The sequence below is a fragment of the Octodon degus genome, unplaced genomic scaffold, assembly GCF_000260255.1.
Source record: "Octodon degus isolate 3935 unplaced genomic scaffold, OctDeg1.0 scaffold00105, whole genome shotgun sequence".
Lineage (NCBI taxonomy): Eukaryota > Metazoa > Chordata > Mammalia > Rodentia > Octodontidae > Octodon > Octodon degus.
Genome location: NW_004524681.1, coordinates 4,573,389 through 4,584,854, shown reverse-complemented (window position 1 = coordinate 4,584,854; position 11,466 = coordinate 4,573,389). Strand labels below are relative to the sequence as shown.

General features: G+C 51.8%; 1 protein-coding gene across 1 annotated transcript in view; it reads right to left on the bottom strand.

Annotated features, from left to right (window-relative positions):
* Hdc (histidine decarboxylase) overlaps positions 1-3,021 on the bottom strand; it is a 19,572-nt gene extending 16,551 nt beyond the window's left edge. The window contains exons 1-2 of the mRNA XM_004639007.2: positions 2,994-3,021; positions 1,736-1,908 (exon numbers count right to left, since the gene is read on the bottom strand). Of these exons, the coding sequence (XP_004639064.1) occupies positions 1,736-1,908; positions 2,994-3,021 (201 nt within the window). The remainder of the gene's footprint in view (positions 1-1,735; positions 1,909-2,993) is intronic.
* Positions 3,022-11,466: the final 8,445 nt, after the last annotated feature.

Here is an 11,466-nt window from a genome sequence, read left to right as displayed (position 1 = left end):
TCTCTCTCTCTCTCTCTCTCTCTGTCCCCCACCCCAGCCATACTTATATCTCCAAGAAAGCGTGTGTTTTCTACCCAAGCACAGATGGAACTAAAGTGGAAGGCAGACTGTTCTCCCAGCACCTAGCAGGCAGCGGGAGGGAGCGACTCACAGCTGACCTATAAGAAAGCAAGGGGGGGCCGGGGATCTAGCTCAGTAGAATAAGCGCTTGCCTGGCAAGTGCGGGGTCCTGAGTTCAATCCCCGGTACCACAAAAGAAAAAAAAAAGGAAAAGAAAAGAAAGCAAGAAAGCAAGGGACCAGATACCTTCAGGCACCCTCCAGCAGGCAGGCAGGACACGCTCAGAGGCTGGTGTGAGATGAAAGATCGGGTCCTCATTATCACTGTGCTTAGTGACAGTATTTTGGAAACCCCAGAGCAGGCCTTCCTCCTCCAGGCCTGTCGCTATCAGCGCTATCCAGACGATTATCTGGTCTTGTTAGATGCAGGATAAGATAAGCCGGAAGAGCCTTTATCCACACAGACAGGCCTGGCCCAGCAAGACGCCTCCTCCACTGCACCCAGCGCCCAGGGAGCCTGACGAATCAGCTCTCCTTGGCCTCCCAGGACGGTCACTGACCATCTCCCTCCGGGTTACAGTTAGCCCCAGACAGGAACCCGGAGATAATCTTATCGGGGAGCAGCCTCTTCAGAGAAGCTTTAGTGACAATGACATTTTCAAAAGATGCTTGTGAAATAGACAAGTGGTCAAAGCAGATCTCAGCTTCCGGACTCACTAGATGGCCTGGATATGGGCCTTGGCAGAGAGGGAGGGACAGCCGGACTGGGCCACCAAGAGTGACAGGAAGAGCAGAGCCTTCCAAGCATCCTGGCTCAAGTTAAATCCTGGACCCGATAGATCTCAATTCTACGACTCTGGGTCACCTCTCTAGGCCTCAGTTTCCTCTTCTGTCCATCAGGGCCACCAAGGGCCCTAAGTAGGCTGGTCTGGGATGTAGGTGGGACAGATCAGGTGACGTCACTAGATGAGGACCTGATGGGCCAGGTGCCCACAAGCCAGCACGGCCACCTCCCATCTGGCTTCCATCTCTGGCTGTGCCACCGAGAGCACAGGCAGTGCCTACCCCCGAGGGTGGCTCAGCCATTGGCCTCCTATGATACAGGTGGTACACTGGGGAGGAAGGCTGCGTGCCACCTACTGAGGAAGGAGGGGCTGGCAGGGCCACCTTGGTGACAGGAAGAATGTCCTCAGGGGCTGAGGTCCCCACTTCCTGTGTCCCTTTGGCATGAACCAGGGACCCTGCCCAGACTCCTCTCCCCAGACTTGCTGTCCTTTGCCCTCAAGTGCAGTTTTGGAGGAGAGAGACAGGATTCTGTTATGTACCCCAGGCTGGCCTTGAACTCACAGCAACCCTCCTGCCTCAGCCTCCTAAGTGCTGGGATTATAGGCCTGCGCCCCCATGCTGGGCAAGCCCAGTCTTCATTTCTGGTTCCACACTTCTGCTAGACAACAACTCAGGGTGCATTCCTACCCCAGGCCCCTCCCCAGCCCTCCAGATAGTTGAAGAGCACTCAACCTCTCCCAGCCCTGCCCTTGGCTCTCCACAGGCCAGAAGTGGCTCCAGTATGGGGTGACAGTGACTGAAGCCCTCATGGTCATCCCAGACTCACTCAAGGCCAACACCTACTGTGGGACCCGAAACACCCCATCTCCCCTGTAGTCACCCCGCCTCACCCCAGGCATGATGATGCGCTCGATGTCCCCAAAGATGCTGTCCCAGCTGTCGGGCTCCTCTGGGGCGCTCTCGGGCAGCTGTGCACGCAGGTAGCCAGGCTGCACATCGGGGATCACTCGCCTGTCCCGCACGGTGCTCAGGTACTGGCAGATGTAGTCCACCATCTCTCTTCCTGGACGCAGCAGAGAGCCCGGGTCACAGCCTGTCCCTCTTGGGTCAGGACCACGGGACTTGATGAAGAGAGAGATGAAGCCAGGAGCCCGGGATGAAGACCGGAATCCAGCCTGGCTGGTGCTCAGAATTAAGAGAGTGAACCGCCCTGAAGGACGCGTGTGCAAGGGTAAGGGGGCGGGAGGGACCGCCCCACAGGCTCCTGTGCCGCGGGGGCCTTTCCCTTCCTCGCTTCCACCGCTCCTGTGCTGTTCCCCATCTCTGTCCTCCTAGAAAAAGCCACTTTAGAACCAGTAGCTCCTTGTATCTGTGCTGTTACACCTAGAGGTGTATACAGCGCACAACCTCCACGCGTGCGCACGCGCACACAAGTCCTCTGCGTCCACGGTGTTGCTAGCACACAGCAAAACGGCCACATGCTCACCTCTTCTGTCACCCGCCTTTAGTCCCAGCTCTGCGGGTGGGGGTGGGGGGCTGAGACAGGAGGATCACTACGAGTCTGAGCTGCATAGTGAGACCCTGTACCAAATAAATAAATATAAGATTTAAAAAAAAAAAAAAAAAGCCGGGACAACAGGGATCCCAGGGCCTCAAACGCCCACAGTGCCTACCCTGGAGCCCCTGCGAGGCCAAGACGCAGCTCCGGAGAGTGCAGCCTCCTGACCTGTCCCCCTTGCCCAGGGTCATCAGCTCTGCTCCCCACCGGGGCTGAGCTGGTGGGCACTCGCTGGATGGCTGGGCTGTGGACGACAATGTGGAAGGCCACTGCCGGGGTCCACACAGGGCCAGCAGGAAGGAATGAGGGTTAAGAAAAAACAGAGAGAAGACGCCCAAGGACACTAGGAAGCTGAGGAGGGAACGTTCCAAGAGCGTTCAGAAGATAAATTGTCCATTTCCCAGGGTTAGTGGAGGAATCCGAAGCCTCGGCTTTATGGGAAAGTAGAGAGGAGAAGCAAGAGGAGAGGGAGGATTAGGGAAGGGCACAAGTTTTAAATCCCAGCCCCAGGGGAAGCAGCCCTGAGGCCCCAGCCAAGCGACAACGCAGTGCCCAGGCCCCAGGACTGGGCCATGTCCTTGCCAGCTCACCTCGCCTTCTGTACTCCTCGGGCTCCATCGTGCCCCCACTCAGCTCCTGGTCGCAGACGCCACACACAGGAGGGGGAAGGAGTGTAGCGCTCCAAGCTTCAAGCTGCCGCTGTCCTAGGTGGCTGAGGCAGCCGGAGGCCCTCCTTTAAAGGGTGCGCCGGCCGCGCCTAAGCCCCGCCCCGCAGCCCCTGCTGTGGCCTCACTGGTCCCACCCCGCCGCTCCCCGCCAGGCCGCGCTGGACCTGTGACCACAGCACACAACGGCAGGCCCTCAACTCCTCAGCCTGCAGCTGGCCCGGCCCGCAGCACACTGCTATTTCTGAGGGTCAGACGGCAGCCCCAGCTTAGAGGCAACCCCGACGCAGCGACCCAGAACAAGGTCACGGCCTGCAGGATGAGCGGCCCGGGGCCCATCTGACGCCTGTCGCGTGCTTGCCCTCCAGCCACAGCGCACAGGGCTAAGGACAGCGTTGGGGGCGCCTGGGCCTGGCTCCTGACTGCCCTGGCCGGCCCTGGCGCTACGGCCACACGCGGAGCTCCTTGTTGCCATCACTTCATGCGTTGCCTCCTTCCAGCTTCTTTAGCTGCCCTACAAAGAACCGGACCTAGAACAGACTTACAGAGAAACCAGAGGTGGGCGGCGTCCCATTGCCCAGGAGGCAGAGGCGGAGGCGGGGGTGCAGTGAGCTCAAGGCGAGTCTGCGGTACCCAGCAAGACCCTGTCCCAAAACATAAAACAAAACAACAAAAAAAGCACATCCTTTAATGGACTGTACTTAATTTCATTAAGCATAGAGATACCCCCAAAATATGGAACTCCAGAGAGTAAATAAAGCACGGAGCACCCCAGTCTGCACACACAAACCCGGGTTTGTGCAGAGCGGGGCCACACCAGGCACTGAGGGCACGGGCAGGAATGTGGGGCAGTGGTGTCCAAAGGGCAGATGACAGGCCTCTCGGGCATGAGAGCAGCATGGGCACCCTCTTCCTGCTGCGGGCGGCTTCGCCAGTGTGGGTTTCCTGCACAGCCAGCGTCCCCACGGCACAGCAGATAGCTTCCCAGAGCTGCTCCTGCGTCCCTGGCTTCTCAGAAGGACCTGGCCCAGGCTGTGCTAACGAAGCATATTTCAGGCTGGCATTGACCCCCACGGTCACATTTTGGGGTCTTGAGTCCTGAGCTCCTGCACTGTCACAGAACACCCTTGGCCCCATGGGCTCCAAGTGACAAGGGCGACTTTGCTGTTTACAGTGAGTCCCTTTCACTGCTCAGGAGGCTGAGGCAGTAGGCCCACCTGAGCCCACAATCTGAGACCACCCCAAGCAAAAAGGGGGCCATCCCTTCTGGAAAAAGGACAGGAGCCCCTTTCAGCCACACGTGAATCAATGCCAACGCTGAGACTTACAGCAGCTCCCTGTAGAGCCTCAGGGTGGGCCTGCCCCTCAGGAGAGTGAGGATGGAGGATCGAGGGCCACGGGTCACACTCTGCAAACCCCAGAGCTCCACAGCCCCGGCTTACAGCATTCCTGCAATCCCCGGAGTGACCTCCATGCCCATCCCTGCTCCTGACAGTGGCACACACTCCTCTGGTCTCGGCAGCACTCTGCATGAGAGACAGGAAAAACAAAAACACTCTATTTTCCTCTGTAAGGGCAGATGTGTAGAATAGCAGACTTGTGGGCATCTCACAGCAAAAGTTAGCGATGGAGTCCCAGCCCGGGGCTCTGCTGTGCTGCCTGCCACATAGCTAGTCTGCAGAACTCAACCTTGACAATCTACTCCTGTTTGCTAACATGCTAGGCAAACTTGACTGCATCTGGCTTGTGTTTTCCTTAGAAAAATACATATTGTTTCCAACTTGCTTCAAGGGCTCCACACCTGCGAGACCCAGACTGGCCCAGTCAAGGATGCTTCCAGCCCTCCCTGCTCTTCTCAGACCCCCTCCCTCCCAGAATGCTCCTGTACAAACCTGCCTGACAATAAAGGACATAGTTCTTGTGTTCCACATAATCCATCATGTCGTGACCTGCGATCAGCCTTGTACTTCCCACTTGAGAACCATATTTAAACTGAACTCAAACCTGACTCTGGTGATTTGAACCTCTAGGTTCCCCAGCCTGCTAGTGTAATAAAAGCTGCCTTCTAACACGTTGGTGCAAAGCCTCCCCTTTGGTTTGACATTAATGGTTTTCCTGCAACACCTTTACAGAGGGGCTAACTGAGTGCTTGAGAAGCTCCCAATGTGGGCATTGGTGGCATACACCTGTAATCCCAGCTCTTGGGAGGCTGAGGCAAGAGGACCACTGAGGAGTTCAAGGCCAGCCTGGGCTACATAGTGAGGCTCTGGCTGGAAACAATAAGTACATAAAAATAAACATTCCTGCTGGGAATGTACAGTAGGGAAACCATCTGGAGCCATGGTCTGAAGGTTCCTCAAAAGACGGGATGTAGATTTCCCTGCAAAGCCAGCAATTCCACTCCAAGGGAAATAAAAGCCAACATCCACCATAGGCACAAATGTTCCCAGCAGGCGAGATGGGGGCACCAATGCCCGACACATGGATGTGTAAATGTGGGGTGGCAGCAGGATGGGGCATTACTCCACAGTACAGAGTCTGGGAGGACAAGGACCTGCTGGGACACAGCCGAGCTTGAAAGCGAGATGCCAGGCCCAATAGCTCAGCCATAGCCTGCAACAGCCTGCACAGGAAACACCCAGAAAGCCAAGTCTAGGGAGACAAAAGCAGACTTGCAGTCACCAGGGTGGGGGCTGGAGGTGACGTCTGGAGACACAGCCTTTGTTACTGCTGCTGTTTGGGGGTAGAGGGGACTGATGAAACATTCTGCCATGGATTGTGGTGACAGGCGCATACTGTTGAGAATGCCTTTGAAGCATCTAATCATACATGTTCAGTGGCAGGCTTTCATAGTCTGGTAATAGTAGTAAGGCTTTTTTTAAAAAAAAAATGCTCTGGGAATATAAAATTTTTAGTGAAAAATGGCTTAGTGGATTTGTACTCCAGTGATAATACCAATAAAACTCTCATAGGAGTAAATTTAGCACAAATCATATAGCCAACAATAATAGCTGAAATTTATTTTATTCTGGTTTTTTTAAGACGGGGTCTTGCTACATAGTCCAGGCTGACCTTGAACTCACTATGTGGCCCAGGCTGGTCTCAAAGATGCTGTGAACCTTCTGCCTCAGCCTCCTGAGTGCTGGGACTACAGGCGTGCACCACTGCACCCGGCTAATAGCTGGCATTTATGGAGCACGTAAGAAAATGGCAAGCCCCACGGTAAGTACTACAAATGGAAAAGTTATTTTCTCTTCAGGTGTTCTTTTGCTCCTGTTCTCTCTTACATCCTGAAAGTCCAGTTGACCTATTCTAAAGTTTTAATTTTATTTTGTATATTTCTTTGTGTACACATATATGCAGATTTTTTATTTTCCACCTTCCCTCCCTGGGGTTGCTTGGAGTTTTTTCTGACCTACTCTGAGTTCTCCACACAAATGCACTTAATATGATGAGAAACCCTTTTCTGAGGCCCTACCAGAAATTGCATTTGTTTGGTGGCAAACTTTTTCATCACTATCTTTTTATAGTTTCAGCCCTTTTAAATCTCAACTTTTCATACCTTGAACATGAAAGACAGCTTTTAAAATCCGCTACTTATCAATACAAGAGACGCCTTGGGCACGTACAAAGAGATCTGTTCTCTGACAGTGGCCATCATCTCAGTAAAAATATGTCTGGGCTCTGCAAGCATTCTGTTTTAAAATTCAGCCGTTACCTTGAAAGTACGAAATGAAAAATAAGTAGAGAACTCCACTTATGTTAGTAAGAGGGAGGGTTGGGGAAAGAGCTCAGCAGCACAAGTGCCTGTCTGGCAAGCACAAGGTCATGAGTTCAATTCCCAGAAAATAATAATAATAATAATAATAATAATAATAATAATAAATTCTAAGGAAGAGAGCAATAGGGTTTTTTTCCTATCTATATTAAAATCTACCATGAAGCTTTTATTTATTTTTTTGTGGCCGGCTTAGCCCACTCTGGGAGCTGGGCTGTCACCACGTGTGACGCTGGGGATCGAACTAGGTCCCTGCGCTCACCTGAGCTTGCCTAAGCAGGTGCTTTAGACAGCTGAGCTATCGCACCAGCCCCTACGAAGCTGTGATAGTTAAAATGACATATGGGTATATGTGAGGACAAATAAGCAAATTAATTCCAATATGTACAGAAACTTGACATATAACAAAGACAGTAACTGAAATCAGACAGCAAAAGATGAGCAATTGAATGAATTGTGCTAGAATAAGAGGGAGCTACTGGAAAGGAAGTTGGATCCATTCTTTGCGATGTGCACCTGGGTAAATTCCAGAAGTCACAGAGTTCAATATAAAAACTGAAATCATAGCTACATACAGCCGTCACTACAGTCGAGGTGCTAGACAATTGCACGGAAAAAGACCTACGTCCAAACTCATCAAGTGATACACGTTTCAGCATGCACTCTCGCATATCAGTTACACCCCAATAGGGATATTCAAAACAAAAAGATGAAAATTACACGAAGAAGGCCAGGGAGATGGCTCAGTGGAATAAGCGCTTCCCTGGTAAGTGCAAGGGCCTGAGTTCAATCCCCAGTTCTGCCAAAAAAAAAAAAAAAAAAAAATTGCATGAAGAAGATTTAGGAGCCTTCCTAGACAACCTTAAAATGGAAAGTACATTTAAAACGGGCTTAGAAGCTAGAAACCATAAGTTCAATTGCATTTTTAACAATCCATAAGGAAGCCAGGTGTGGCAGCACATGTGCCTAATCCCCAGCACTTTGAGAAACTGAGGCAGGAGGACAGCAAGTTCAAATTCAGTTTAGCAAGTTATTTATTAAAAAATAAATAGCTAGGGCTGGTGAGATGGCTCAGTGGTCTAAAGCACCTACTTGGAACAGGCTTAGCAAAGCACAGGGACCACGGTTCAATCCCCCAGCACCACATGCCAGCCAGCCCCGCCCCCTGGTGGGCTGAGCTGGCCACACACACATAAATAAATAAATAAATAAAATTTTTTAAAAAATAAAAATCTAATTAAAATAAATAAATAAATAAATAAATAAATAATAAAAAGCTAGGGCCAGCAAGATAGCTCAGCGGACTAAGCACCTCCTTAGGCACATGCAGGGACCCGGTTCGATTCCCAGCACTGCATGCCACATGGCCCCCATTCTCCAGGCGTGCTGAGCCAGCCACCAAGACTGGGTGTGGTGGCACACACCTGTAATCCCAGCACTGGGGAGGCTGACACAGGAGGATCACCATAAGTCTGATCTGTGTAGTGAGACCCTGTACCAAATACATTTAAATAAATAAATAAAGTGAATTTAGGGCCAGCCTGATAGCTCAGCAGACTAAAGCACCTGCTTAGGCGGAGCACAGCAGCCAGGGTTTGATCCCCAGCTCCACATGCCAGTCTGGCCCCACCCCCAGCGTGTGCTGAGACAGCAACTGAGACTGGGCATGGTGGCACACACTTGTAATCCCAGTGCTTGGGAGGCTGAAAACAGGAGGATCACTATGAGCCCAATCTATGTAGTAAGTCCCTGTATACCATGTATCCCCCCTGTACTAAATGCATAAAATAAAAAATAAAGTGAAGAGACACGAGGTTCATTGATAACCTCAGTGAATGTGAACATTATATGCCATAAACATGAACTAAGTTTATTAGTATGGACAAGAATGAAAAGGGGAAGGGGCAATCTTCAACCCCTGACTGGGAGGTAGGAGGTGCCTACTACAAGTTTCCATTTGGAGCCCACTAAAACCTGCTTAGGAAGCAGGTGTCAAGACTTGGGTGTCAAGAGAGGAGGTGGGAGGGTTGCTGAGGTTGCCTCAGAAGGGAAAGCTGGCTGGCTGTCCCTGTCCGGTTGCACACCTCTGGGGAGCCGGGCAGAGCAGATTTGCTCCAGGAAAGCAACCTCCACTGTCCCCAAGCAAAGCCAGACTTGACCTCAATGTCCACAGTGTCAAGGCTGAGAAACCCTGCTCTCTCTGGAAAAGGAGAAGAACGAGAGTAGGTCTGTGTATGAATTACCACTGGAGGAATCTCTTGCTCTCATTTTCTTACCTGTCATGCAAGAACAATGAATTGTTTCTGTTTGTTTTTTGTTTGTTTGTTTTGTATTTTAGGGAAAGGTCTAGAGGGTGTTCAATCTCACTACTAGATCGACTCATAGTGATCCACCTGTTTACAGACTCCCAAGAGCTGGGATTACACATATGCACCACTACGCCCAGTCTCAATTGCCATCTCAGCGTACCCGGGGATGGGGCCAGCACAGCAGGCCTGGGAATCAAACACCTGGCCCCTACGCCTGCTTGCAGGCACTTTAATCCACTGCTGAGCTATTTGGCTGGTCCCTAATGAATGGTTTTTAATTTTAAAAAATGTTTCCTCTTATCCAGATGTGGTGGTAGATGCCTATATCCTGCATTTAGGAGACTGCAGCAGGAAGATCACCAAGAGTTCGTGGCCAGCCACCCCAGGGTGCATACTGAGTTCAAGGCCAGCCTGAAATACATAGTGAGACCATGTCACAAAAAAACTAAACACATTTTTAAAAAGTTTTTTCAGAGTGGGGGAGATAGCTCAGTAGAATAAGCGTTTGCCTGGCAAGTGCAGGGTCCTGAGTTCAATCCCCGGAAAAAAAAAAAAAAAAAAGTTGTTTTTCATTGAGAAAATTTAGGCGAAAATAAAATACAAAGAGGAGAAAGTAAAAACCCCACCATTAGGAGAGGCAAAGCTGGTGTCCCGTCAGTCAATAAACATTTGCCGGCGACTGTCATTCTGCCAGGCACTGTTGTGATGGCCATGGAAGCCACCATGAAGGGGCGGGGCTGCAGGACGAGATGGATGGCCTGAGCAGTGACAGGAAGGGCTGCCCGCAGTGGGCCCAGCGTCCATAGGCCACCTGCTGTTGGCTCTGAGTGGCCAGCCTGCCAGGGGAGCCTCGACTCGACCTCCTTCTCGGTCATCACTCTGGCCGCCCCTCGGGGACGCGGTCACGGGACACAAGTCCGCTCCCGCACGCTGGCTGAGCGGGAGACAGAGTGCACGCGTGCACTGGCGGAAGCAGCCCGGCAGAAGCAGCCCGGTGCTAGGAAGAGTTCAAGAAAAATCCGAGATTCGGTAACAGCGTGGAGGTGGATGTGGAAATGCTACGGCGCGCAGAAACACGGAAACGACCCCCGGGATCTGCAGGGAGACTCACTCACGTCCATGGGCGCTGTCCGGGCGGCTCCCAGAACGCCAGGCCGCGATCGCGGGTGGCCAAGGGCTCCTATGGGATAAGCAGGAAGCACAGAGGGGAACAGCTGTCCAGTGTGGACTGGTGTATACAGCGTGCGTCGCATTGAACAGCCGTTTGGAGGAGACAGGAGCAACCCGAACTGAACAGGACCTGTTAGCTGGGCAACTGGAGTATACCGGTGGGGGTGCGGCGCTTCTGCTACCAAAAAATCCAGGATGTGAGGAATCCAAGTCTGGGCCCAGGGTGACGGAAGGTACGAAAAAGATGAACTGTGGGGAAAGATGTTCTTTTTCTTGTATTTTTTTAATCTTTCATTTATTCATTTACTTTGTGCAGGGTCTCACTCTGCAGCTCAGCCTCCCAGTCATCCTCTGCCAGCACACCTGGTTCCAGGGCCAGCATGGTATCGAACCCAGATATTTGTGCTTGCCAGGTAAGCACTTAGACTGCTGAGCTATCTCTCCAGCCCTTGAGTTCTTTTTCTTAAGTGAAGATTTACATTTATTGAAGGTGGAGAGAAATACACTCTGCAGGGTGAGAGAAGGCCAGTGCAGGACTCCCGACGGGCACAGAAGAGACTGTGGAGGTGAACATAAGCAGCATGGCTTTCAGGGCCACAGACCCCAGCTGTGGCTCACATGTGCAGCAGAACCACCAGGCAGAGTTGGTTAAGTCTGGAGTTGTCAGAAGTCTGGGCTGAAGATGACGAGGCAGGATTGGAATGTTTCAGTTCACTACTATGAACCCCGCACTGCTGCAAATTCCCCTTCAAAATCCTCCCCCGCCCTTCCAACACCCTCACCCCACCATTGTCGTCACTTTCTGCGGCAGCTCTGGAGTCCCCTTCCCTCCGCTCTCACGAGCTGCCCTGTTAGCACTGCCTCCATATCCCAAATTGATTCAAAATATTTCCCTTTCTGATCATTGTGATTTGGGGGAAGACCCAGAAGTCACAGTGCCAGACCCAGTGAAGAAGGTGGGCGAGGGTGCCCTGTGACCTTCCTATGGCCTGCTTTTCCTTTGGATGGTGCTTGGCTGCAGCAATCATTGTATTTTTTATCCCACCCTGTAAGACAGCTGGAAAAGAGAACTCCAGAGCCGCTGCAGAAAGCAGCAAAGACCTGGGATGCAGGTGTCCAAAGCCAAGGGGAGGATTATTTA